The 26,582-nt window shown below is 47.6% G+C and overlaps 3 protein-coding genes across 5 annotated transcripts in view; 1 reads left to right on the top strand and 2 right to left on the bottom strand.

Moving 5' to 3' along the window:
* Nucleotides 1–7,497, bottom strand: part of FAM167B (family with sequence similarity 167 member B) — an 18,549-nt gene extending 11,052 nt beyond the window's left edge. Inside the window, exon 1 of one of the 2 annotated variants that reach the window (XM_083625389.1) lies at nt 7,317–7,497. The gene's annotated coding sequence lies outside the window, so the exon portion shown is untranslated. Of the gene's footprint in view, nt 1–2,144; nt 2,228–7,316 lie in introns of those variants that run through there. The other variant, XM_083625387.1, reaches the window with a different exon arrangement.
* LOC310767781 (myotubularin-related protein 9-like) lies at nt 2,222–21,366 on the top strand. 2 transcript variants are annotated; one of them, XM_083625227.1, is made up of 12 exons: nt 2,222–2,473; nt 4,012–4,071; nt 5,876–5,984; nt 9,627–9,752; nt 10,749–10,922; nt 12,316–12,533; nt 13,452–13,613; nt 13,849–13,990; nt 14,528–14,748; nt 17,635–17,780; nt 18,538–19,812; nt 19,873–21,366. In XM_083625227.1, exons 1-11 carry the CDS (start codon nt 2,277–2,279, stop codon nt 18,627–18,629), a joined length of 1,647 nt encoding a protein of 548 aa, XP_083481353.1. In that variant the 5' UTR covers nt 2,222–2,276; the 3' UTR covers nt 18,630–19,812; nt 19,873–21,366. The 2 variants fall into 2 exon arrangements, with proteins under 2 accessions (XP_083481353.1, XP_083481354.1); XM_083625228.1 differs by lacking the exon at nt 4,012–4,071.
* Nucleotides 19,916–26,582, bottom strand: EIF3I (eukaryotic translation initiation factor 3 subunit I). Its single transcript, XM_083625336.1, has 11 exons — nt 26,270–26,582; nt 25,478–25,570; nt 25,061–25,148; nt 24,290–24,355; nt 23,664–23,813; nt 23,438–23,565; nt 22,657–22,767; nt 21,787–21,876; nt 20,619–20,692; nt 20,355–20,447; nt 19,916–20,247 (listed from the first exon to the last, which is right to left on the bottom strand). Exons 1-11 carry the CDS (start codon nt 26,270–26,272, stop codon nt 20,166–20,168), a joined length of 978 nt encoding a protein of 325 aa, XP_083481462.1. The 5' UTR covers nt 26,273–26,582; the 3' UTR covers nt 19,916–20,165.

The following is a 26,582-nucleotide window of genomic DNA, read 5'->3' as shown; positions in this document are numbered from 1 at the left end:
CATAATATTCTCTCTTAAGGCATTACATGCCGTAAATTTCATACCGGTGGTCCACAACTGTTCCCAGTCAGCAAACATAATGTTGTGACCAATATCTTGTGCCCATTTGATCATAGCAGATTTAACCGTTTCATCCTGCGTATTCCATTTTAACAGCAAGTTATACATTCTTGAAAGTATCTTAGTTTTGGGATCTAACAGTTCTGTTTCCAATTTTTATTTTTCCACCTGGAAGCCAATTTTTTTATCCAAATTATAGGCCTCGCTTTGCATGATTTTTAAGTGCCAAACAATGACTTTCAAAACAGTCTTTGGAATGTTTTAGGAATCTGTCTTTGAATCCTTGTTTCGTTTTTGGCACATTAATCCCCCGGAGGCATAGAAATTGTGAAAACGTTAGAAGCAGGCTGTTCCATTTTAGCTGAAATATCTGAGTCAGGCTTCTAGCTGAGGGACGGAGGGGAAAGGACATAGACACACCAGTTTTGCTTCCTCCTTCTTGGAAACAATGTGTTCACCATTTTGTTTTCTTTTTGAATATACCCTTTGAGTCTTATTACTTAAGCAAATTTGCAGGGGTTCTGGAGTCAAGCTGAACAGCAACACTATAGCCTGAACTGCACCCAGACCTTCACCTGAGTAACAAGCCTTGTCTGAATTCCATGTAGATATTTGAGTACAGTGGTACCTCGAGTTACAAACGCCTCAGGTTGAAAATGCTTCAGGTTACAAACTCCGCTAACCTGGAAGAGTTACCTCGAATTGAGAACTTTGCCTCAGGATGAGAATGGAAATCGTGTGCTGGCGGCGCAGCGGCAGCAAGAGGCCCCATTAGCAAAAGCATGCCTCTAGTTAAGAAGTTTCAGGTTAAGAACGGACCTCTGGAACAGATTAAGTTCATAACTAAAGGTACCACTGTACTACCATCAACAGAGAAACATGGAACAAAGCATCAGAGAGGCACCTCTATCTTTCCTTTCCTTTCACAGACTGCTGTGATGTTGCAGCCCCCTGAAAATAAGACAACACAGCATCCAACTTTCCTCCTCTTTCCATTGCAGGGCTGCTGTGCCTTTTAAGAACAGAAATTTGGCAGCCCATGCTTTTCTCATTCGTCTCCCTGCATACCAGGGGAGAGTATCACCTGTTGAATTTCTGCTTGTCACACAACTGTCCGAATAAAACTGGCAATGGGAAGCCCTCCTGTTTCAAACCAATAGTTCTTATATTGCGATTCGTTCTCAAGCTGGGAAGGTGTCCCTTTTGCTGGGTTCTAGCTTACTACTGTCAATCTGTTTTGGTTATTTTATATGACGACTATAAGCCCTTCCAGATGTGGAAATGTTCAGGGAGGCAGGAGAGGATATATTGTTTAATTATATCCTTTCCAACTTGTGTTAACAAGTTCTACAATTTAGCAGATTATCATTCCCCTTTTTTAAACTTGCACAGCGGATAGCGTTTGCCAGGCCTCTATAAGCCTCTAAAATAAGTTTCCTGGTAAATACCCCTTTATTCCCTCATAAAAAGGTAGATACGGCAGAGTCTTGTATAAAAGTATACAAAATAGTTTACTCACATTCTGTTCACAAATGGATCCCAGAAGGCAGACTTATGTTACAAAATATGTACACCTGGAATCTATCCCATGAAGAGATAGCCCCTTTGTCCTCTCTTGGCTGGAAGCATCTTAGAGAGCATCTTAGGCTAAGCAGATGTTGCTTCTTCGACAAATGGAGTCAGAGAGATAGATGGCGGCCTCCACTGAGGTATGTTGTTACCTGCACAGGTAAGGCCACGTCCACATCTAGTCACATGCAGAGAAAGTCTGTCCCAGCCCAGAAAGAAATAGGAAGTTCCGACTGGCTAGTCCAGACATCCTCTTTTTATGTCCACTCTAGGGATGTTGTATTTGACTGCTCTGTGTTTCACATCCCACACCAGACGACCCATTTAGTCCTCATTCATCCTGATCAAAAACAGCCTTCCCCAACCAGGTGCTATTTGGATGTTTTTGACTACAACTCCCATCAGCCCCATACCAAAACTTTTGATCAGTGTGCATAATCTGTATGTTGGGCAGAAATGCTGAGAATTTGTGTCACATAACTGTATCTGGTCTTCTAAATGCTGTTCTGACTCACCTGCATCCGTCATATCTGTCTGCTCCTCCAACAGGTTCCGCTGGAAGGCCTTTTCTCTTCTGCAGCCAGGTCCACAGGACTTTCTGGAGCAAAACAGACACATTTGCTGTGTGGGCCCAGCCTCTCCCTACCATGGAGTTTGCGGAGTTGATCAAGACCACCAAAGTGGACCATGTGGTGCTGTCACGTCCAGGACTCCCGTCAGTCAAAGGGACACTTTGCATCACCAGTCACCACCTCCTTCTATCTTCCCAGTCAGGGGGAAACGGGGAACAGGGCCAGATTGAGCTGTGGCTTCTTATTCGCAATGTGGACGCCATTGAGAAAAGGTGACTGTCTCTCCCACATCATACCTCCCCTACCCCCAGCCCCACCATCACTGTTAAGAATCTGTTAAGAATCACTGAGGCTCCATATGCATGAAATCAAAATGCTGTTGCTTTGCTCCCCGGGTTGTGAACTAACCAAACTAAGCCTTACAGAACCTGAGCAAATCAGAACCCCTTCTATTCCCCCACACCAAGAACAACTTGCAAAGGAGCTGCAGTTTTTAAGAGAAGCATTGCTGAGCCTAAACCTGAGCCCAGATTGAGGTCTTGCAAAGTGACCTCAGTGCAAAATATTAGCAAATGATGCAAAGCTCTGGGAAGGGCTGTAGCTCAGTGGCAGGACTTCTGCTTGGTGTGCAGAAGGTCCCAGGTTCAGTTCCCAAAGGACATCTTCAGGCAGGGCTGGGAAAGACTCCCTGCCTGAAACCCTGCTGCCGATCGGTGTGGACAATACTGAGTCAGACGGACCAATAGTCTGACTCAGTGTAAGGCTGCTTTTTATATTCCTATGTTGTTCCTATCATGCCCACCTCAAGCTAGTGTCCTGGCTCATGAAGTCACAGACCAATAGAAGCATAGAATTGTATAGTTCTAAGGGACCACAGGGGTCATATAGTCCAACCCCCGCAATACAGGACTATTTTTTCCAACCTGGGACTTGAACCCAAAACCCTGAGATTAAGAGTCTCATGCTTCACCAACTGAGCTATCCTTTTGTGCTTAGCAGTACTATCAGAAGAAAGTGCTTTAGGAACATGGGGAATAAAATCTTCCTCTTCTATAATACTGAATTACTCCTTTCCTCTGCTCCAAGGTCCAGCTGCCAGCTTTTACCCTGGCTGTGCTCCGCTGCTCTTTTAACAGCAGCCTAATGTGTGGATGTGGGTGGGACGCGGGTGGCGCTGTGGGTTAAACCACAGAGCCTAGGACTTGCCGATCAGAAGGTCGGCGGTTCGAATCCCTGTGACGGGGTGAGCTCCCATTGCTCGGTCCCAGCTCCTGCCAACCTAGCAGTTCAAAAGCATGTCAAAGTGCAAGTAGATAAATAGGTACCGCTCCGGCGGGAAGGTAAACGGTGTTTCCGTGCGCTGCTCTGGTTTGCCAGAAGCGGCTTAGTCATGCTGGCCATATGACCCAGAAGCTGTACGCCTGATCCCTCGGCCAATAAAGCGAGATGAGTGCCGCAACCGCAGAGTCGGTCATGACTGGACCTAATGGTCAGGGGTCCCTTTACCTTTAATGTGTGGACACTGAGCATGTGCTGTTTGAACCAAGTGCTGGCAAAAGAGCCTTGCCTCCCTAATATCTTCATCTCAGGCTGCTGTGAAAGGCAGAAGAGCAGAGCTGGGAGAGAAAGGCTGGTAACCCTGCTGGGATGGCAAGAAGATGCTGGGCCGTCTATCTTGCCAAATGACCCCCACATTTGGCTTCTTGTCAGATGAGGATCAAACCAGCAACCGCCGCCCAGACCACCAACCTCTTGCATGCACCTGTGGCACAATGCTAACCTCTCCTCTTTCCTTCCTGTGACTCCCCAGCGTTCAGAATCTAAGTTGGTATCAAAGCGCCCGGACTAACGGCTCCCCCCCAGAAACCAGGTTCGCCTTTTAACTCCATTTCAAGCTGCAAGGCATGGCCACAGCTTAGAGGCTTGGTTTTTTTCTCCTCCTCAGCTTGCGTTGCTTGCCAAACTGGTGTGGGGCCTGAAGCAGTCCTGGGCCCCACATTTCCAGAAGACCCGCCTCATGCCTGGAAGATGCCTGCCATTATTTTCTTGAACCCTGTTTGTACAGGGAGAAATACATGCAAGTTATCCTGCCCTTGATTTCTGCACCTACAGTCAGGGCGGAGGGGCGGAGGGTGGATTGTGCCAAGTGGGTGAGAGCCCAGGAAGGCCTAATCTGAAGCAGAGCTCCCCAGGGCTCAGCCTCAGGAAATGTGGAAGAATCACAATGTGTCTCTGAGCATGTGCAGTGTGCCCATCCCTCACCTCTAAGTATCCACAGCCCCACCCGTTCCCACCACCTGAGTTATTTAATGCTGATTTTATTTATTTTAAAATTTTTATTTTATTTTATGTTACTGTTTTGGGGGGACACGGGGCGGGCAGGTGTGGAGGACTCCCTGGTCCTGAAAGGGGTAACTGTGCCCCTGAAGGACCAGGTGCGCAGCCTGGGAGTCATTTTGGACTCTCAGCTGTCCATGGAGGCGCAGGTCAATTCTGTGTCCAGGGCAGCTGTCTACCAGCTCCATCTGGTACACAGGCTGAGACACTACCTGCCCGCAGACTGTCTTGCCAGAGTGGTGCATGCTCTGGTTATCTCCTGCTTGGACTACTGCAATTCACTCTAAGTGGGGCTACCTTTGAAGGTGACCTGGAAACTGCAACTAATCCAGAATGTGGCAGCTAGACTGGTGACTGGGAGTGGCCGCTGAGACCATATAACACTGGTCCTGAAAGACCTACATTGGCTCCCAGTATGTTTCCGAGCACAATTCAAAGTCCTTGTGCTGACCCTTAAAGCCCTAAACGGTCTTGGCCCAGTATACCTGAAGGAGCGTCTCCACCCCTGTCGTTCTGCCCGGACACTGAGGTCCAGCTCCGAGGGCCTTCTGGTGGTTCCAGCACTGTGAGGTTACAGGGAACCAGGCAGAAGGCCTTCTCAGTAGTGGCGCCCGCTATGTGGAACGCCCTCCCCACAGATGTCAAGGAAATAAGCAACTAGCTGACTTTTAGAAGACATCTGAAGGCAGCTGCCGAGAGTGGCTGAGGAAACCCAGCCAGATGGGCAGGGTATAAATAAATATTATTATTATTATTATTATTATTATTATTATTATTACTTATTTTAACACTGATTTTAACATTGTATTCTGCTGTAACCTGCCCTGGGACCCTGTGGAGAAGGGTGGGCAAGAACTTGTAGTAGTAGCGATAATAATAATATTAATAATAATAATAATAATAATAATAATAATAATAATAATAATGGAGGCTACCTCAATTAGAGGAGAATCCTTCCATCTGCAGACAGCATAGGAGGTTGCCTTATCCTGAGTCATACAGCTGCTCCATTTAGCTCAGTATTGTTTAGCGCAGCCCACATGGCACCCTCCAGTTGCTGTTGGCTTAATGCAGATTCGAAAAGACATTTCTGCTCTTTGAGCCAGCTCTCCCCTCTCTGCTTTGCTTTCTGTCGCTCCCAGAAGGCTGCTCATGTGACTTCCTGCCCCTCTCAAACCCAGAGTGTGCGGCTGCTTGGGATTGTGGCCAAAGGCCTCCACACCCACCATGCTCATTGCTGCTGCCTCTTCTGCTGCAGAGAAGTTGGGGGGGGGGGGAGGAAAGTGTCTCTGGATCTTCCCCTATTTACTGCCCTTTTATTTCATTTCCCCCTGCAGGCTTGCAAACGCTTCGGGCACCATCACGCTCAAATGCAAAGACTTGAAAATTCTGCAGCTGGAGATTCCTGGGATGGAGGAGTGTCTTAATATCGCCAGCTCCATTGAGGTGAACAACATGCCCATCCCATGTAGCTTTATCTGAACTCGGATGTAGATAAATGCCCTCTGAACATATGCAGAGTGCCTGTCATTGCCACAGTCAGCCCACAAATTCCTTGGGAAAAGGTAGCAGGGATGGTCCTCTGCACCCCCTCTATAGCTGTCAACTTTCCCCCTTTTTTAAGGGAAATTCCCTTATTCCGAATAGGATTCCTCACAAGAAAAGGGAAAAGTTGACAACTATGACCCCCTCCAATGGTAGATTAAATTACCTTGGCCTTTGAGGGAAGGAAAAGCACTTTGTAGCAGCTCAAAATGACAACTAGAGCGTAGGATGAGTAACTCAGGTTTCCCTTCTCTCCCCCAAATCATAACAGGAAGGCAAAGACATAACTTAAATTCTGGTTCTATTTAAAAAAATACCTGTGAGTTTGGAGGGTCCAAGTTGAGCCTGTGAGTGGCAGTACCTGAATCTAGACTGCTATGGTGGCCCGCAGCCAGCATTCGTGACCTGGGGTTGCTAGCTTGAGTGGCCTACTCTCTCGACCAGCCGAAGGGGGCAGGAGGCTTTGCTAGACCAGACCTATCCCCTCCAGAAAAGCAGATCTCGCTGGTGCATGTGTATGCCTTCTTCAACCAGGTGCTCTCCAGATGTTTTGGACTACAACTCTCATTGACCCCTGCTAACACAGTGATTGTATTTGTAGCCAGAAATATCTGGAAGTGCTGACTTGGGCTGACCAGTCATTCAAAACATCTGCAGGGCCCTAGGCGCGCGCGCGCGCGCACACACACACACACACACACACACAGTCCCAGTGCACATGTCACTGTAAACCATGGTTAATGGTTAGTCATGCATGCACTAAGCTGGGCTGTTTGCACTGCCCCAGGCACACTTGGGAGAAACAAATGGTCCCTGGCTTAGCGTAGTTTCAGTCCCAAACTATAACTAGTAATCCAAGAACAAACCATTTCACTGTCAAATAGCTCTTACTACTTATAATAAACTACTCTCTTCTTGTAATTTGGATCCTTTGTTTCAGATCCTTCCCTCTGGAGCAGCAGAAAACAAGCTTGCTGCTCCATCTTCCATAGGACAGCCCTTCAGATATTGGAAGATACCGTATTTTTTCATGTCTAACACGCCCCTGTCTATAACACAACCCCCTATTTTGGGGGACTCAAAGTTAAGAAAATGGGGGGGGGAGAGATTAACCAGAATTGTTGAGCTTTTTGGGGGGAGAAGTTGTTCGGAGTTGTTGATTTTTTTGGGGGGGGGATGCCCACATTTGTTTAGCTTGGGAGGGGTGGTGGGAGATTGCTGGAAATTACTCACCATAATGACTGGTGCAGACGATAGCACACATCGCAGAAGCCAACTGTCGTCTCCCGGTTGCCGCTAGCAGCAGCAAATCGTATTCACGATTGGCGCACCAGCAGCCAATCAACAGCAGCCCTTGACACAGCCAACAAACAGCCGCAGCTACAACCAATTGCCCATCACCCCTCAGCACTACCCATGTATAAGACGACCCCAAATTTTTAACATGGTTTTGGGGTAAAAAAAAACCTCTAGTCTTATACACGGAAAAATACGGTATTTGACAACCTCTCAGTTGTCTCTTCTGCAGGCTAAACATACCCAACTCCCACAGATTAGGGATCAGCAACTGCTTGCCCTCTGCCCAAAATCCTGCCTCATGAACAATACATGGAGCCAACCCAAAAAGGGAAAAGAGAAACCAAGGCAATGGGATTTGTCTGAAGGCTATTCTGCCCAGGGTTGGGAGAAGTGACTTGCCCCCCACTATTCTCTGCCTCCTTTGTCACCCTGGGTCTCTGGTGAGGCCAGTTGCCGACCAGCAAGCAGCTACAACTATCTTCTACCCCCCCCCCAAGGAAGCAAAAACTAATGAAGTGCTGCAGTATTGCCAATCAACACAAATTACCCGTCTTTGTAACAGCAACTTTTATTTATTGGATTTCTTCCAAGGAACTCAGCCCACAACCCGTTTTATTCCCAGAACATATGAGAAGCTCCAGGTCACTGACTCATGGCCACACGTCAGAACTGGAACCCAGGTTCAGTCTGATGCTGTGACCACAAAGGACCCCGTTGATAGGAAAGAGGAAAACGTGCAACCCCCAGGCACATACCTCAGTTGCTCCCATGCAGGCGGGGGGGGGGCAGCTTTGCCTTACAAACACTGGCCTTAGAACATGGGTAGGCAAACTAAGGCCCGGGAGCCAGATCTGGCCCAGTCACCTTCTAAATCCGGCCCGTGGATGGTCCGGGAATCAGCGTGTTTTTACATGAGTAGAATGTGTCCTTTTATTTAAAATGCATCTCTGGGTTAATTGTGGGGCATAGGAATTCGTTCATTATTATTTTTTTCAAAATATAGCCCAGCCCCCCACAAGGTCTGAGGGACAATGGACAGGCCCCCTGCTGAAAAAGTTTGCTGACCCCTGCCTTAGAAGCACCCAGAAGTGCCTGGGGGGTGTTGCAAGACTGGCTGCAGGAGGGGCTGGCTTGCATCCCGCAGGCAGCACAGAAAGGCTCTCTGGCTCTTTGGCAAGAGTTGCTGCTGGCCTGTTTATTTGTTCGTCACTAACCCGCTAGCAAAGGCAGCCTCTGTTCACCTCGGGATTTCCTTGTTGGAAGGCAAACAATACGGAGAAGTGGAAAAGCATGAAAAAGATCCAAGTTATTTTTCCACATCAGGCACCATTAACCCTTCCAGAGGGATGTCCCTGAGCAGCAAGGCAGCGATGGCCGGAAAGGTCATCACTTCCCCAGGATCCAGTTCTGAGAAGCCAGAGCTGCGCATGCAGTACTATTCAGAATGTCATGTGAGATGCACTCAAGGCCACCAGTGCTGCCTTGACTGGCCAACGACATATAGTTGTGTGGCTGGGCAATGCAAAACACTAACACCCAGACACACACCCCAGTATTATTATTTTGCAGTATCTCCCTCTCTGGCTTCTGAGATGCTTGCCCATATGGTTCCAAGCATCTCTTTGCAGCCATAAGGACTATAATATCTTCTTCTTTTTTTTAGAGTAAAAGCTGGCACCCTGATGCATCAGCCCAGCCTTGCTCTATCGTTAACAGCACCGAACAGAAAAAGGGTGGGGAAATAGCCCACAAGATAAGGAGAGGGTGCTTTGGTGCAGGAGAACACACACATCCATCTGACAATTTTACCTGCACAAACCCCTGGCTGCTGCAACTCATGAAGCTCAAGGCTTTCAAATTATTATTATTTCTAAAATTTATATACCGCTTGATTGTTTAGAAACCCTCAAAGCGGTTTACAAAAATAATTCTAGACACTGGAGATGTTTTAAGTCTATGCCGCTCCCTCTTCCCCATGGTTGACAGAGCCAGAGCCCCTTAAGCAAGTTGTTTAGGTAAGTTGCCGGGGGTGGGGGGCTGCCGGTTCAAAAATACACAATTGGTCTCGGCCAGCCTTCACCAACCCAGTGCCATTTACATGTTTTGGACTACAACTCCCAAGAGCCTCATGCTGGCTGGGGCCGATGGCAGCTGCAATCTGAAACATTTGGAGGCCCCCAGACTGGTGAAGCCTAGGTGTGGGGAAAGCTCTGGGGATGATCCACCACCCTTGTTCTCTTGCAGGCCCTCTCCTCCGTGGAGTCGGTGATGATGACATACCCCTTCTTCTACAGACCCCAGAACATGAAGCTGGAAGACGGGTGGGGGCTGCACCGCCTTGAGGAATTCTACCAGCAAATAGCTGCAGATGTGAGTCACGAGGGTCTGTGGTTTTGCAGAGGCAAAGAAAAGCAGGGGTGGTGGCTGAGGGGGGCAACTTTCCTCCCCTCCATGTCCAAAGGAGCAGCACCCCTTCACTCCCTGCCAGTCTTGCAGTTAGTGTGGACCACAAGCCATATTGCCCAGAGCAGAGCAGGAGTCTGCCGCAGAAGACAAGCCACTCCACCACCATGTGCATGCGCGCGCACACACACCATTCACCCGGGCACCCATCAAAATGTCTCGTCTTCCCCTAGGGCAGGGCAAGCAATCCCACCCGATAGCCATCTCTTGACCCTGAACTGCCTCGTCCCCATATCCCATAAAGGGTGGGGTGGTGGGACATTTAGTCCCTGGAGGGGACACCCAACTGGATGACAGCATCAAAAGAAACAGTATTCTACTTGCCACTGGACTTGACAATTTCCAGATAAAATTTCCTCTTTTTTTTCAAATTTCATTTTCGTTTTACACTTGAAACAATAACATTTCAAATAAAAGAAATAGACAACGTAATATTGACTCCGCTTCACCACCACCCCTTCCATGGTGCATTTTATTACTTTCTTTTCCATTACTTAATTCTAATTTCTCCCTATATCTTATCCATTTCAAAAAATGACCAACTATATAGAATCTACCTTAAAAATTGTATATAATCATTTATTTTATCTACATATGACTAAACCCCTGATTAAATGTAACATTTTTTTAAAGGCTGCTATTATAACAAGGGGTCCTCCAACTTAACTGCCCTGATCCTTTCCTTTGGCCTGAAGTTTCCTTGCAGTTTAAAGAAAACCGCACCACACACACACACACCAACCTGCCACTGTGGGGGTTGGTGGACACACACCAAAGACAATGGGGAGGCTGAGGGAGGAGCTCAGTGCCAGACAATTGGGCTGCTCCTGGCTGAATGAGAGCAGTTCCAGACCTCTGCCTTACAGGCTACGAGAAACAATCTGACGTTGACCCACTTCCCAGACAGGTGCCTGGAGGCTCAGCTATGTCAATGAGGATTTTGGGGCCTGCTCCAGCTACCCGCCTGTTGTCATCGTGCCAACCAAAGTGGAGGAGGGAGCCCTGAGAGAGAGTGCCCGCTTCCGTCAGGGGGGACGATTCCCCATCCTCAGCTATTACCACAAGAAGAATGGGACAGTGAGTCCACCTTCATTTCCAGTGTCTCTTTCCTGCACCCGTCTTCCCACAGACAACCCACTCCTAGTCTCCTGTGTTATTCTGCGGTGGTGAGTGGTGGTGACGGAGCTTCAGAAAACAAGCTTGCCTGTTTTGTCTGAAGCTGAGCAAGTTATGGGGGGGGGAGCATGTCACTTATTTGGTAAATTAGTAAGCTGCCCTTCGGAGCAAGAATTAGGCAAGAAATGGTGCAATGTGAACTTGCATAACTGATGCACAGTTGTTATCTGTCGTGCAGTTACATTAGGAAGCTCCCTTGCCATGAGCCAGACCACTGGTCCACTAGTGAAAATAGTCCTCTGCTCAATTATGGTCTGGGAAAGAACACAGGAAGGGAGCCTGATGCAAAGTCTAGCCAGCTCAGCACCTCTCTGGGGTTTCAGACAGGGGTGCCCTTTCCCAGCCCCATCAGAGGACTGAACCTGGACCTTTTTGCATGAAAGCAAAAAGACTATCCTCTTTAAAAAGATACTATGGCATTTGAAAAGGTTCAGAAAAGGGCAACCCAAATGATCAAGGAGGGGATGGAGAGCCTGCCCCGTGGAGAAAGGTTGCAGCGGGTGGGACTTTTCAGTAAGAGGCAACACGATAGGAATTTATATAATTCTGCATGGTAGGGAGAAAGTGGGAAGAGAAAAACTCCCCCCCCCCATAACACAAGAACTTGCAAAGTTGAATGTGAGAAGATTCAGGACAGATAAAAGAAACTGCTTCAAGCAGCTATGGAGCTATGGAACACATTCCCCCAGGAGGCACTGAGGGCCACCAACTTGGCTGGGCAAATTCATGGAGGTCATGGCTATCAATGGCTACTAGACGTCATGGCTGTGCTCTGCCTCCACAGCTTCTAAATACCAGTTCCTGGAAACCGCAGAAGGGGAAAGAGCGCTCTTGTGGTTGGGTCCTGCTTGTGGGTTTCTCATTGGGGCAGCTGGTCAGGCACTGTGAGAACAAGATGCCAGGCTAGATGGGCCAACGGGCTCTTCTTCTGCACTTTATTACTGAGCTAGAGCGGCCCCTGTTGCAAAGGATATTATTATCATTATTATTATTACCTCATGAAATTTATACACCACTTGATTGTAAAAGCAAAACAAAATCAGAGTCGTTTACAAAAAATAAAATAAAATCATCAATGAGAAAAATTAACAGCAATAATTTAAGACTTTCAGAAAGCTAAAACAGCAATAGACTAAAACCAGATGAGAAAGGATTGACTCCCTTGGCCCCTATGGCAGCGTTCCTGCGGGGATTTGCAACGGCCACCGCAGGGCGAGAGAGCAGAAAAGAACTGCTCTGGTGCCGCCACAGAAGCCCCCTCGCCCCCACCATCCTATTCATGTTGCTTTGGCAGGTGATGCTCCGCAGCAGCCAACCGCTGGTGGGGCCCAACCGGAAGCGCTGCCAGAAGGATGAACTGCTGCTGCACGCTGTGCTGGCAGGGGGGGACCGTGGCTTCGTCCTGGAGACCAGGTCAGCGCAGGCAGCCAAGCAGGCAAGGATGCTGGGGGGAGGCACAGAGCACCGGAGCGCCTATCCTGGTTGGAAGAGATTTCACCGGCCTCTGGAGAGGTGAGCATGCCCTCTGGGCCCCAGAAATGAAATGGGGCAGTAGTTAATCAGAGCTCAACCGTCTAGCTCAGTGGGTGGCTTTGGGCTGGTGACCGTCTCTCTGTCTAACCTACCTCCCAGGGTGGTTGTGAGGATAAAACAGGGAAGGGGGAACCACATTTGTATAAACTCCCTGCAGGAAAAGTGGGGTATGAATGTGAGAAATAAAACAATGAGCAGGGCATACCAGGACACAAATGGAATGAAAAACCAATTTTGAAAGAAAAGTCGATTTTAAAAGAAAAAGTCCAAGAGAAGGGAAGAGATGGATGTTCTTCTTAAAGCGCAAAGGAGAATAAGCAGAGCTGGGTGTGGTCTGTGCTTATGTGGCTCTGTTTACTTTGCAGGCATCACCTGGTTTACAGGTAATTTCTTCTGCTGAGTTAGTACAGGGAATATCACTCTGATGATGGTCCTGGGATCAAATTACATTTCTCTAGATCCCAGACTATTTTCTTTTTTTATTCTTCATATCAACAATTTTAAAAATACAATTTCAACAGTACCTACCCCCTCAAAGCTCCATCTATAACCGAACAAGTTAATAGCTCAAAAAGTAAAAGGCGGCTCTGTTGGTCCTTAATTCTCCTCCTGTCTCAAATTCACAAAAAAAACCTGATTGCCATTTGCTCCGATTCAGCAGCAGAGCACAGGTTTTCCTGAGGAAAGTGCAGGGACAAAAAACAACAATACTCAGACATGGAGCTTTAAAAACATGGCAAAAAAGGAAGTAGGGATGAGCAGAGGCATCCATCCTCCGATTGTGGAAGGAGAACGTAGCTTTCATGGCTAGTAGCCACTGAATGGCTTATCCCCCACATATTGACCAAGTCTCCTTTTCTCTCTCTTTGCTGCTTCCCTGCCAACCCCCCCCCCCAGGGGTCGTCCCCTCCAAGAGAGCTTCATCAAGCTGGTGGAGGCTTGCAACGACCCATCCCACAACATGGACCGCTGGCTGAGCAAGCTTGAAGCCTCCAAATGGCTGTACCACGTCAAGGAAGCCTTGAGCACCGCCTGCCTTGTGGCCCAGTGCATGGACAGGTACTGATGCAGGCGGGGAGACCCAGACACCTCCCTCTCCCCCATCCTCTGCAGCAGGCTGAGGCAACAGGGGCTCAGGTGAACTCTGCAGAGGCAGGCGGAGAATAGACTAGAAAGGGGGATTAGAAAGGAGGACTGAGAAGATGGGAGGAAAAGTCCCTTGAGCAGGGCCACATTTCTGTTGGGCTGGGCAGGGTGGTGCCAAGCTACTGGGCATTCTGTGGCTTGCTTACAGGGAGGAGGCCTGCGTGCTGGTGCATGGAGCCGAAGGAACGGATACGACCTTGCTGGTGACAGCCCTTGCCCAGGTCATCCTGGATCCCAACTGCAGGACACTCACCGGGTTCCAGGGGCTGCTGGAACGGGAGTGGATACAGGTACCTGCGCTGGGTGGGGCTTCAAGTGCCAGGGCTCAGTCTGAAGGGTGCCCTGCATCTTCAGATCCTATGGGATTATCCTCCGCACACCCTTTATCTCTGGCTTTACGTACTGACTCTCGTTATAAACCAGCCTTTTCCACAGAGGATAAGGATACCATTAGCTCCTAATTGTGAAGGCTATACGGTACGCTTGAGCAGATCTTTCTATATGGTGGATCTTTGCCAGGTCAGTCTACAACTCCCATCAGCTCCAGAGAGTATGGCTGTGTGATGCTGGGATTGATGAGAACTGGGCCGTGTTAGCAGGGCCTGATGGGAGTTGTAGTCTAAAATTATCTGGCGTCCACCAGATTGGAGAAGGCTGCTAAAAGCCATTCAAGCAAGCCTGTGTGCTAGAGGTATGTGTGGCCACCACACACATGTACATTCATGTGTGCATGTGATTGTGCATGCACACAGGAGGCCATAAGGACTAGCAACCCCCTTTTTATGTTCCCACCTGCCCACTGCTCCTTGCTCCTCCTCTCCTCCCAGGCTGGCCATCCGTTCTGCCTCCGCTGCGCCCACTCTGCCTACTCCCACGTCCGTCTCAAGCATGAGGCGCCCACCTTCCTCCTCTTCCTTGACTGCGTCTGGCAGCTGGGGCGCCAGTTTCCCTTATCACTGGAGTTCAACGAGGGCTTCCTCTTGGCGCTCTTTGAGCACAGCTACGCGTCTCCCTACGGCACCTTCCTGTGCAACAACGAGAAAGAAAGGTGAGGCAAAAGTTGGGAGAGCGATACTGAGACTAGAGGCCAAGAGGCTCAGCAGCGGGGCAGGCATCAAGCAGCTTGACCAGGTCTTCAAAATGTCATCCAATGATTTGAACTGGGCATTTGCGTTTTCATAGGCAGCTGCCCTATAGAGTCAGGTCACTGGCTCATCTAACTCAATCCTCTCCACACCAGAGGTGGGGAACGAACTGGATCCAGCCAGCTAACCAGATCCTTAAATTTCTACCACATGCCAGTGGACAGGATACCAGTGATTGTCTGGGCTTCAAACCATAGAGCTGAGAGCTGGTTGGTTTCCTGTGCCCTGGGCTTTGCTGGCCTGCAAGCCCCTCTTTGGCCCAGTGGCATCCTTATTTTTATAGGGGCAGGTGGGCAAGGCTTGGTCGAAATGGCCACACAGTCCAAATGGGGGAGGCCTGGCAGGCCTACTATGACCGGCAGCAGCTTGCCATGGTTTCAGGCAGGGGTCTTGCCCAGCTGTGCCTTGAGATGCCATTGACTGAACAGGGGACCGTCTACTTGCAAAGTAGATCTTCTGCCACTAAGCTATGGCACCGCACTGCCAGAAGGTATACAGGTGTCCTGCTCCTGAACTGTGACTCCTCCAATCTAATGGCAGTCAGGGCTAGGAGAAAAATTGATGGCAACAGCTCAAGTGTTCACAGCAAGCTCACACAATCAAAAGGCCATGGGACATTCCAATGCAACTCTTGTATTGTTACTGGCTCTTATAAATTACAGCGCCACATGGTGGAGGTGAAGAGCAGGAAAGGCAGCACTTCTGCACCATGGTAAAGGTAAAGGGACCCTGACCATTAGGTTCAGTCGTGACCGACTCTGGGGTTGCGGTGCTCATCTTGCTTTATTGGCCAAGGGAGCCGGCGTACAGCTTCCAGCTCATGTGGCCAGCATGACTAAGCCGCTTCTGGCGAACCAGAGCAGCGCATGGAAACGCCGTTTACCTTCCCTCCGGAGTGGTACCTATTATCTACTTGCACTTGGACATGCTTTTGTTTTGTTTTTTTAAATAATTTTTATTAACAGGCCAATCACATCACTTTATTCAAATCACATTGGTTCCGAATTATACAGCCAAATTTTAAATTTTTGAGGGTACCCATATATCAAGCTCTGCACGAGTCCAAAATTCCGGATAAGTCCAGACATCACTCATTTTACTGCATTAATTAATCAGTTCTATCCACTTCAATCCGGATAGTCCTTTATTACTTTCTTTCTCATCTTGTTGTAGTCATATATTCCTTTCTTTGCGATCTCTGATGATTCTCACAAGCAGACTGAAAGCTGGCGTCTCTGTGTGGGTTTTGTACTCTTCAAAAGCTAAATCAGTCCAGGACAGCCTCTGTTTAACGCTTCCATAAACAAGATTAATCTTCGGTCTGTCCTTTATTTTTCCAGGCTAGCCAAATAAATCAAATAGGTCAGAGGGCTCTGTCAGGTCAAACTTTCAATTCCGACACTCCTTCTCTTTCCAACATTCCTGATTCTCCTCCCCCGTCCTTCTTTCTCCAGCAAGCCTGTCTTGGCGAGACGCCATTTTTTAACTGCGTCATAAGAATTTTCCACTTTCTCACCGTTCAAATCTTCTCTCCTGTTGTAATCCATCCCCACACAGTTCTTAAAATCCTGCTTATGATTCTTAAAAAACGCGACGATCTTGTTTCTTTCTGGGGTGGAGGGTTATTTTATCACATCATTGCACTTGGACATGCTTTTGAACTGCTAGGTTGGCAGGAGCAGGGACCGAGCAACGGGAGCTCACCCCGCCACGGGGATTTGAACCACCGACTTTCTGAGCGGCAAGTCCTAGGCTCTGTGGTTTAACCCACAGCGCCACCCGCGTCCTGCACCATGGTAGGTGCCCCTAAAAAGAACTATCCCTGTGCAGGTTGAGTGATTATATAAATCCAGACACACACAAACACAAATGCAGAGGCTGGTGCTCTTGCTTGCATTGTCCCCCAACCCCACCTACACCTCTGCCAACCACTCCAGCCCCATCCTTCCCTTTACATCTCCCCCAAACCCCCATCCTTACACAGCTCCTGTGTCCCACCACCCCTGCTTTATTCAAACCTTTGCTGTTGTTTAAAACCACCATTTTTAAACCTGCCTATTCTTTTGCTCCCCTCTCCCATCCTGGCCTCATGCAAAACCAGGTTTGTAGTGTGGCACTACAAATCCTCTAATGGAGACTGTGTGGTGACACCCTTACATTTTTATGTGTATAGGAGAGAGCGACAGGCAAAGAGAAAAAACACACACACACACACAATCTACTTTCACAGGGAAATGTCACCATCAGGTGAGAAATTGCCACCGTGCTTTCGTTACTCGTTCTTACGGATGCAACCCCCATGTGGTGAAACAGAGATGCAGCCACAAGATGGGAGGGGCACCCAAAAGCTAGAAGTACAAAACAGCTTACGCACATCCGATTGCAGTTGTTCACATCAGCCCTCTCTATTGTCAAGATCTCAGGATTCATTGTCATTGTAGATCTCAGGATAGGATTGGGGAACTCACGGCCGTCTTTCATTCTCTATCACTGGCCACATTGGCTGTTGGTGGGAACCACAAGGTCTCCCTCCTTGCCCTAACAGGAGTGCTCAAGTTTCTGGTTCAGACCCTCCCAGCCAGCCAGACCCTCCCTCCAGGGTTCCCCTCCTACCCCCAAGCTGCAGGCTAGTTCAACATGTGCAGCACCTGTGTATTTTATTATTAAGCACTTCTCCACATTCTAGCATAGCCTTTACCAACCAGGTTTCTTCCAGAGATCGGTGAAGACTGTTCTAGCTCAGACCTACCCTGCAAGAGGAACTAAAATGTCACCATCTCCCCCTGCAGGAAGCTCTGTGAAGTGAAGGAGAAGACGCACTCACTCTGGCCCTGGCTGAACAGCAAAGGGGAGGAGTTCCTGAATCCGCTCTATGCACACAACCCCTTGGTTATCTGGCCATCCGTGGAGCCGCAGAGTTTGCTACTCTGGCAAGGTAGGATCGATAAGCCCATTCTCTCTCAAAATAGGGACATCAAGTTGCTTTATTTGGACTCTGTAACCAAACCCAAGCCCCCCACCATATCAGAACAGAATTATGAGAGGAATTCAATATAGCACTAAAACAAATGTTTCATCAGCACAAGTGTTTCTGGTTACATGATGGAAAAGCCTCCTCTCTCCTTCCCCAACTTGCTTTGAAGCATGGAGGGAGTAGAGGAAGGCCCATTGCACTAGCAGGAACGCAGTGCTGGCAGTCTTCTTGAGGACTTGAAACTTTATTTAAAAAAAAAAAAACACCATTGTTTTGTGTGGACAACTTTGTATTGCTAATTTCCATTACAAACATTTTAAAATGGGGGGGGGGGGTTCCTTTTAAAGAAACCTTAGTTAACTTTAGCAATTTCTCTTTTACATTGGGGTTTCAAAGAACATTTCGTTTTAGTCCTTTGCAATTGTGGTGCAATCAAATTGTCAATTTAACCTTTTATTGCATAATTTCACTGACTGATTCAGATTATGCTACAACATGCCCATTTGGGATATCCAAATACCTTTCCTATTCCTTCAGCTGCGGCATTTTACTCGATATTCCTCTTCCAGACTATTACTGTTATGGTGATACTGCTACCATCCCAATCACAGCAAGAGCCCAGAGTAGAAGGGGAGTAGAAGAGGAAATATCTTTAATCACTACTTTTTCAACCTGCTGTATATGGGGATATAGATATTAATCTAACAGTTTCCTACAGGCTTATTCCTCCGCTGGGTCCGCTCATCCCACCATCTAGATGACGCATGGGGAGAAATTCAGAAAATAATGAAGTCCACACAGGAAGACTGAGTGGGATGGCACCAAAGCAGACTGCAGCACAAGCCAATTCAAAAGCAGAAACCAAAGAACTGGGTAGGAAAAGATCAGCCACAGCCTGGTTTCTGCTGTGCTGGAAACCAGCAAGCACAGAGCTATCAAGGAGAGTAAATGGTGCTAAAGTCTGACAATTAAAAGACACTTCATGTTGGACTACACAAGTTGCCAGATCTTTGTATAGTCCAATTATCCAGGCTTCTCATCAAGGAAATAATCCTGTGCTTAGAGTAAGTTTGGCAAGTGGGCAAAGAGTTTGGTGGGGTTTTCTCCAGAATATGATCTTAAAAACTGAAACTAGGAAGTTTCCCCCAGAATCACAACTTAGTTGAATATGTCCTTCTACAGAATCAGGCCATCCAGCCCAGGGCCATCTCCCCTAGCTTTCCCTTCCAAGTGGTTTTCCAGACTTGTGATTCCCCTCTGCCCTAGGGAGCACAGCCATGCTGGTTGAGGCTAATGAGAGTTGTGAGTCCAAAACATCAGTTTGGGGAAAGCTTGATCTACTCCAACTGGGGGCAAGTCCCCAGCAGAGCAAGAGCTTTCCCTCACCTTCCTCCCAAGGGCCCTTTTTTTAAACCAGGAAATGCCATGGGGAATTGAACCTTGGCCCTTCTGCATGCAAGGCATTTGCTGGGCCACTTGGTCCAACAAGAGAATAACAGCATTTATGCCTTTTATTCTGGTTTTTGGACACCTGAGATGTGTCTTTTTAGTACAGTACCTGCCCTATTCTTCTGATTGTAAGGCGTGCTGGCTCAGGCCAATGGCCCATCTAGTCTGGCACCCTGTTCTCACAATGGCCAACCAGATGCCTACAGGGAATGAGCAAACAGAACAGGAGCACAAGAGCACTCTCCTATGCTGCCATTTCCAACTCCTGTTCAGAAGTATTGCTGCCTCCAGCTGTGAAGGAACAGCATAGGCATGGCTGGTAGCCATTGACAGCCCTCTCCTCCAGGACTGTTGTTCTGACTGATTTTAATATTCTGTTTTTATACGGTTGTAACTTGCTGTGGGACCTTGTGGTGAAGGATGGGTAAGAAATCCAGTCAGTACCGTTACTACTACTACAAATGCCCTGGGAGTTATGTGCAGCTTGAGAAAGGAAGGGAAATTCTGCAGCGAGGCCACCCAAATCCTGAGGCTAAATTCTAAGGCCCATGTAAACTATTCCCCTTCAACAAATCTGCATAAAAATGACCAAGTGTTAAAAGAGTAACAAAGAAATAAACAGCTAAGAAATTCAAACACACTCCTACTGTAGCTGGAAACAAGAGTGAGGATTTATTATTTCCTTCTGTATAACTTTTATAAATATGCCAAGCATGGCAGGAAGTAGCTGTTCCCAAGAACAGACAAGAAGCTGGACATTCTCGCATTTCCCCAGAACACAGCAGCAGTTATAGTGCACCGTTCTCTGAAGCAGTCTGTGCATCTCCACTAAACCTCCTTAGAAACAGACAGAGATCCAGAAGGCAACTGTAGAAAGGGGAGAAGGATGGGGCTGGTTCAAACTTCAAACTCAAATTCAAAGTACTGGGGATCAAAATAATGGATGCGAACATAGCCGTCCTCTCCACCGCTGCTGTAACTGAAAGCAGAAACAAAGCAGAAACAAAGTTATAGATTCGATTCCAGGAGTTCCAGATTTGACCCTGGTGAGATGCACACTTGCTTAGAACGCAGGGACACCCTTACCTCTTTCCATCAGGGTGGAAAGCGACACTGTTAATAGGGCCAAAGTGGCCCTTGACTCTCCCAAACTCTTCCTCAACGCCCAGGTGGAAGAACCTAGAACCACAAAGGAAAAGGCAGTGAGATACAAGCAACAGAGCCCAGATTTTGATGATGAGAATATCTTCAACATACCTCACTGAAGAGGTAACCATTGCCTACTGGTTGCTTGGGGAATTGACTGCATCGCCCCCATCACAGGAATAGGAGAATCCATAATTTGCTCACCTGGCCTCAAACTTGCCAATCCTGGTGGAAGTGGTCGTCACATCCATGGCCTCCTGTCCACCACCCAACACCACCTGCCAGACGGAATGGGGGGTGGGGAGAGAACACCTCAGTCACACACACCTTTGTAATGTGTTAATGGGCCAAGGACTCAGAGCCCAACATACTGACCAAGGATAGCCTAACTTCTGTCTACAGTCTGGTAACCTCTAGATTAGATTACAGCAATGCATTGTACATGGGGCTGCTTTTGAAGGTGCTTCAGAAATTGCAGCTAGTGCTATAGAGTCTTGTGTGTCTTAGGACCCCAATACCTCAAGGACCACCTCTCCCCATATGAGCTGACCCAGACCTTGCAATCATCATCTGAGGCCCTTCTCCATGGGGCCCCACCGCAGGAGGTCTGGAGGGTGGCAACATGCAAGAGGCCTTTTTCAGTGCTGGCTCCCTGCTTGTGGAGTAGCTTGCCTGGCACAGTCATTACATACCATCAGATGCCAGAGGGAAAAACATGTCTCTTCCACCAGGCCTTTGGCTTCTAATTATCTGTGACCTCCTTCAGTGGGTGGGGCATTTTAAAAATAGGCCTTTTTTAAAAATATGAATGTGTTTCAGAGTTTTTTCCTGTTTTGTTTAATGCTGGTTTTAATGTGTGTGTTATTTATTGTTATAAGTCGCTGCGGGTAACTTTTGTTTTTTAAAAAGCGACCAATAAGTTTAGTAATAAATAAATACTTAAATACATAAATAATATACTGATGTTCCAGTGTCCACCTGAATTCTAGGAACTCTTCCAGCAACCAGACAACAGGGATTACAATCAATACTCTAAGCTCTGGCCCACCTGAGTGTCTCCAAGGATAGGGAAATGGGGAAGCCTAGCCAATGCTCCCTGCTTGCTCTTTCACTCTTGAGTCTTGCCCCTCCATCTCTCAGTGTATTGTCACATCACACCTACCCAATCCTACTGAAGCCAGGTGGAGCTGGCAAAGGAGGCAATGCACAACCAACAGCATATATTCAAAAGGTAACATAGAGTCTAGCATCTCTGTGTCACATGGGGAAGATCCTCCACAAGCCTCTGGGACTCTATGAATGTCTAGCTATAAGGACAGGTGGGGATGCCCCAGGACAAGGGAGAGGTGCCCCATCTGGCCCACCAACATACATGATCAAAGATGGGGGAAAGGGCTGCGGAGTTCACTGGCCGCTCTGTCCGGAACGTCTTCAGGTGGTCAAGCGTCGTGCAGTCAAACAGCTGCAGAGGAAGAAGTGAATTGGCAGGAGCCTTCTTAGCACATTCATCTCTTAAAGACGCAAAGCATCAGAGTCCTGGGAAAGGTCACAGTCGCCTGCCCTGGGAATCCCACAATATAATGTCTAACCGGCTGAGCACCCGAAGCAGACTTCTCAGCCACTGCAGAGACCACCCAAAAGCGACAGCAGCAGGTAGCCCATCACGGTGGCTGCAGCAAGCACAAAACAGACCTCAGAAGCCAAGGAGGGCTGCTTCTGCTTGATGGTGCATTATGACATGCACTGATTTATTACACTGTTTTAAGCAATCTTCAGTCCTTTGGCCAGCTGGGACAGGAGTACCAGGCTGTGCCACCAATTCCAAACCAGGAAACTGATACTTGGTGCAAGCAACTCTTGTGCCATATCAAACATAAGAGCCTGGCAGCTGGATCAGGCCAATGGCGTATCTAGCTCAGTGGCCACCCAGATGCCCAAATGGGAAGCCTGTAAGCAGGACTCCGGCACAAGAGTACTCCCTTTACTTGTGATTCTTAGCAACGGGGTGTCAGAGGTGTACCTCCTCCCAACAGTGGAAGTGGAACCTATTCATAAAAGCCTGCTCTTCCAGCACTTCCTAGTGTGCTAAAACACGGATGGGGAGTATGAGAAGCTTCCTTTCGGGGTGAACTTTTTACCTCTGTGACTACTAATGGGTTTCGCACACAGTGCCAAGACAATCTCTCACCAACCCCAAATTCCACACTTAAGAGGGCAAATCAGGGAAAGATGCAGGACGCACCTTGGCAGTGTTATCCTTGGAGGCAGTGATGAACATGGTCATGTCTCGAGATGTCTGAATGTCATTGATCTGTTTGGTGTGCTCCTTGACGTTCATGAGGACCTCTCCTGACTAAGAGAGGAAAGAGAGGTGAAGGAAACTGAGCGCCTCCAGACCAATGGAGGGAGAAGCCACATCTTTCTCAAGTCCTGAATATAACAACAACAGTAACACTAATAGAACATATTTACAGTGTTCGATGCATTTCACATATGGCTCAAGAATTCATACAATCTTGTAAGATGGGACAGTATTACCATCACCATACTGCAGACAGGGAAGGGCTCAGGTTAAAGATGTCAACTAGCTCACATTGTTAGCTACTAGTTATAGCAGTTGTCATTATCACCAATCTTACAGAACAGAATTACTATGGTAACTGTTAGAATTAGTGACCCCTAGCTGAAGCTCATGGGATGGCCTTCAGATAATCATTCCCTTTCTATCTAGTTTACCTCAGAAGGTGGTTATAATGGTAAACGATATTTATTTTAAAGCATTTTTTGGCTGCTTTTCTGAACAAAGCCCATTCAAAACAGCTTACATAATAAAAAAGAGAAAAATAATACAAAACATTAAACTTAAAAACAACTCATCCAAGTTCCTCTTTAAAAAAAAAAAGAATCAGGGGAAAATAAACATAATTCAACAGGACTGCAAAGCACATTGGAGAAAAAAGAATCCTCATCCATGGCTGGATGTGGTTTGTCATTTGGTTATCACAGTTCCAACCCACACTAACCTTTGCACTGAACTGGTTCAACTCCCCATTCTCATGTCCCGCAATGATGTATTCCCCAAGGGGACCCCAAACAGCGCTGGTGATTTTGGAATCACTACAGGGGATCTTCATGTATGGCTCGTTGTCCTCTGCAGACAAAGCAAAACCAGGTGAGATTCAGAGATGCCAAAGGGCAGGGGAGGCACCCACCCATCCCAACCCTGAGCCCTCCACCTGGTGGCCTCACCAATCTGGCTGGAGTCACGGAGGTCAAAGAAGCTCACAAAACATTGGTAGCCCATTTGTTTGTCTGTGGAAAACATGATGATGTTCCCTCCAAAGTCGAAGCCGCAGGTACGCACAGCTGAGTTGGTCTTGACCAGAGCAAGCTGCTTCCCTAAGGGAAAAGACATCACACATAAAACGAGCTTGAAGGAAGGTGTGAAAACCTCTGCATACCAGGTCGTCAGCTCTGACCAGCTCTCCTAGGCCTCAGGCACAGGAGTAGGATGGTTGGGGACAGAGAGCTTTCCCAGCTCTGCTACCAGAGGCTTTTGAACCAGAGATGCTGAGGGCTGGATGCTGCTATCTTACTGATGCAAACTCAGTGAACAGCAGCCCACCTCTTATTGCCAGATAAGCGCCTGCCAAGCTTAGAGTTCAATCCCTCACGTTTACCCAAAGGCAAGACCAAATGAATTCCAGTGGGACCTTCTCCCAAGTCTGTCTCAGGTTGATAGGTTTTTAATCAAACCTTTCCCAACCTGGCACCCACCAGATGTTCTGGACTACAACTCCCATCAGCCTCAGCCATCTTCCACCCTGCACATAGTGCTCCCATCACTCCACAAAAGATTTTATTTGAGGTTCTACCTGTCTCACAGTCCCAGAGCCGGCAGCTGTTGTCTGCGGAGCCTGTCAGCACATGCCTCGTGTCCCCTATAGGAGCAGTCAAGGAACCCCAACGCAATTATGTACAACTTACAGAAGGAGGTGGATATGACTTACTGCACAGCTTCAAGTATCCATACTGAATGAATTCCAAAACATGGCTCATCCAACTGCACAAGCCTTTTGCCGTCAGGTGTCTGGGGCAAAACCTCAACATCTTTCATATGAATCTAAGCATCCAGGAAGTTTCTTTTAACCAATCTGTATTCTTTAAAAAGTAGGTGTTCTTAGGGTTATTCTTACCATCTGCTAATATGTTCAAAGTCATATTTGTATTTGTACTAAATCATTAGCCTCTTAGTCAAACTCACGCATCTGATGATTTAGGTTATTGTCTGTGAAAGTCCAGCACTACGACCCTTGTCTCTTTGATGGTACAGGAGGCTCCTCTACCAGAATCCCCAAAATAGTGGTCAAAAGTAACATCAGCATTAATGTAAGGCCCAGCCACTACTCCTGGAGTAGCCAATGTAGTGCCCATGTTGTTGGACTCAGCTCCCATCAGCCTCAGCCAAAATGGCCAATCAATGGTCAGGGATCTGGGAATACTGAAATATCCAGAGGACACCATATTGGCTATGCCTCCACTACTCTCTGAAATGCTCACTCCAACTCCAAAGTCTCTCAAGAGTATCTCAACTTAATACTTGAAAAAGGGTCTCAAATACACTGATTTCTAAAACCAAAGGATACAGTCAGCATCCACACACCAGACTGCGCCAGTATGTCCGCTGTATGTGCCGAGTCTCTCCCCGTTGACAGAGTACCAAACATTAACAATCTGATAGAAGAAGAAGAATCTATTATGAAAATGCATCCAAAACAGAAAGACAAGAACAAAATTACCATCTTCTAGTTTACCTGATTTTGGACAATTTATTGACTACTTAATGGCTTGTGAGAAGCAAACAAGTTTGCACTGAGTTTTGGTGAGGGGGAAGTACTCGGAGAACTGTTTATATGGTTAGCTACTAATCGACAAAATATTTGCCTTCAAAAGGACAAGAGAAAATAATATGCTAAATAGGCAACAATGTATACTTTTTAAAGACAGCAAGAAGATGCAACTGTGAGAAAGGTGTAGAAAAGAACAGTTCAAGGAAAACATACCGGATCTTTGGCTACTGTGAATAACAAGTCTCCTTCCCGGTTATATTTGATCTGAGTAATTGATCTCTCATGGCCTTGCAACAATATGGGTTTCTGCGAAGAAATGTATTATTAAATCACATATTCCTTATTATTTATTATCCACCCTTCAACCTAAGGTCTCAGGGTGGGTTACAACATTAAAAGAAGTTTAAAACAACTTTCAAATCATAAAAATAAGGTGGCTCCTCAGCTTAGTTGCTGAGCTGAACATTAGTCACTAAAACCACAAATAACTACAATCAACTTAAGTCTCCAAGCACAGGGTCTGCAATATGATGTTCTCTCGAATAAGGCCATTTCGGTTAGGCAAGCGAAGGGGGTGAGGGTGGAGAGGGAAGGAAGGGTAAAACTGTCGTCTCAATAGCATCGCAAGGCGCTCTCTCTCCCTCCTCTCTGCCTTGTAGAAGAAACAGTTCGGCCATTACTACTTTTTAAACCTACCGAGCAAGGAAAGGGGCGGGTTTTCGGATAAAAGGGGGTGTCGGCGTTTGTGGGTTGGGGGGAGAATATAAACAAGACAAGGAGGCAGCCTGGATTTGGGGTGTGGCGGATTCCGAAAGTGTCGCGCGCGCCCACGGACACGCGTCCCGTTTCTGCGCGGGGCTCGAAAGAAACAAGCATGAAAGCAACCCGCAGTGCGGCCTATACAGGCCACAGGTAAAGCGCACAGGCAGCGAAACAACGCCCGGGTCAATTAAGAAACCTAATTCGAGAAATCCGGAGGGCGGCGGGGGAGAAAGGGAGTCTCACCATGGCTGCGGTGAAGAGACGCCACCGGGAACAGGAACGGCGCCACGAGCGAAAGAGGCAGAGGATCCACTTCCGGCACCAAACCGGAAGGAAAAGCCCGGCAGCGGGATTATAGAGATAGGAAAAGGAGAGAGAGGTGCATCCAAAGCTTGGTTTCCGTTTGAAGATTCCCCGTATGCGGGGAACGCAAGAAGATCACAAACACACACACGTAGAAAGCGAACAAAGATCCCAGTCTCGTTCTATCTATGCGGTGAGAAGAATAACAATCCGCTCTAGCGCTCTCCTCTCTATGGTTCCCCCCCTCGCGCGC

The sequence above is a fragment of the Podarcis filfolensis genome, assembly GCF_964270895.1.
Source record: "Podarcis filfolensis genome assembly, chromosome: 8".
In the NCBI taxonomy this organism is placed as follows: Eukaryota; Metazoa; Chordata; class Lepidosauria; order Squamata; family Lacertidae; genus Podarcis; species Podarcis filfolensis.
Note: the sequence above shows the minus strand (reverse complement) of the source record. Positions and strands in the feature narration are given on the sequence as shown.

Bases quoted from the DNA above. Each gene is read 5' to 3' on its own strand.
- EIF3I (XM_083625336.1), bottom strand. The intron at 24,356-25,060 runs GTATCCTTTGGT...CTGCTCCTATAG, and splicing joins CTGGTGTGTGGATGCTGACT to GGGACACGAGGCATGTGCTG. The intron at 22,768-23,437 runs GTTAGTGTGGGT...TTCCTCTCTTAG, and splicing joins TGAACCAGTTCAGTGCAAAG to TCAGGAGAGGTCCTCATGAA.
- LOC310767781 (XM_083625227.1), top strand. From the start codon at position 2,277: ATGGAGTTTGCGGAGTTGATCAAGACCACCAAAGTGGACCATGTGGTG. The intron at 13,991-14,527 runs GTACCTGCGCTG...CTCTCCTCCCAG, and splicing joins TGGAACGGGAGTGGATACAG to GCTGGCCATCCGTTCTGCCT. The intron at 14,749-17,634 runs GTGAGGCAAAAG...CTCCCCCTGCAG, and splicing joins TGCAACAACGAGAAAGAAAG to GAAGCTCTGTGAAGTGAAGG.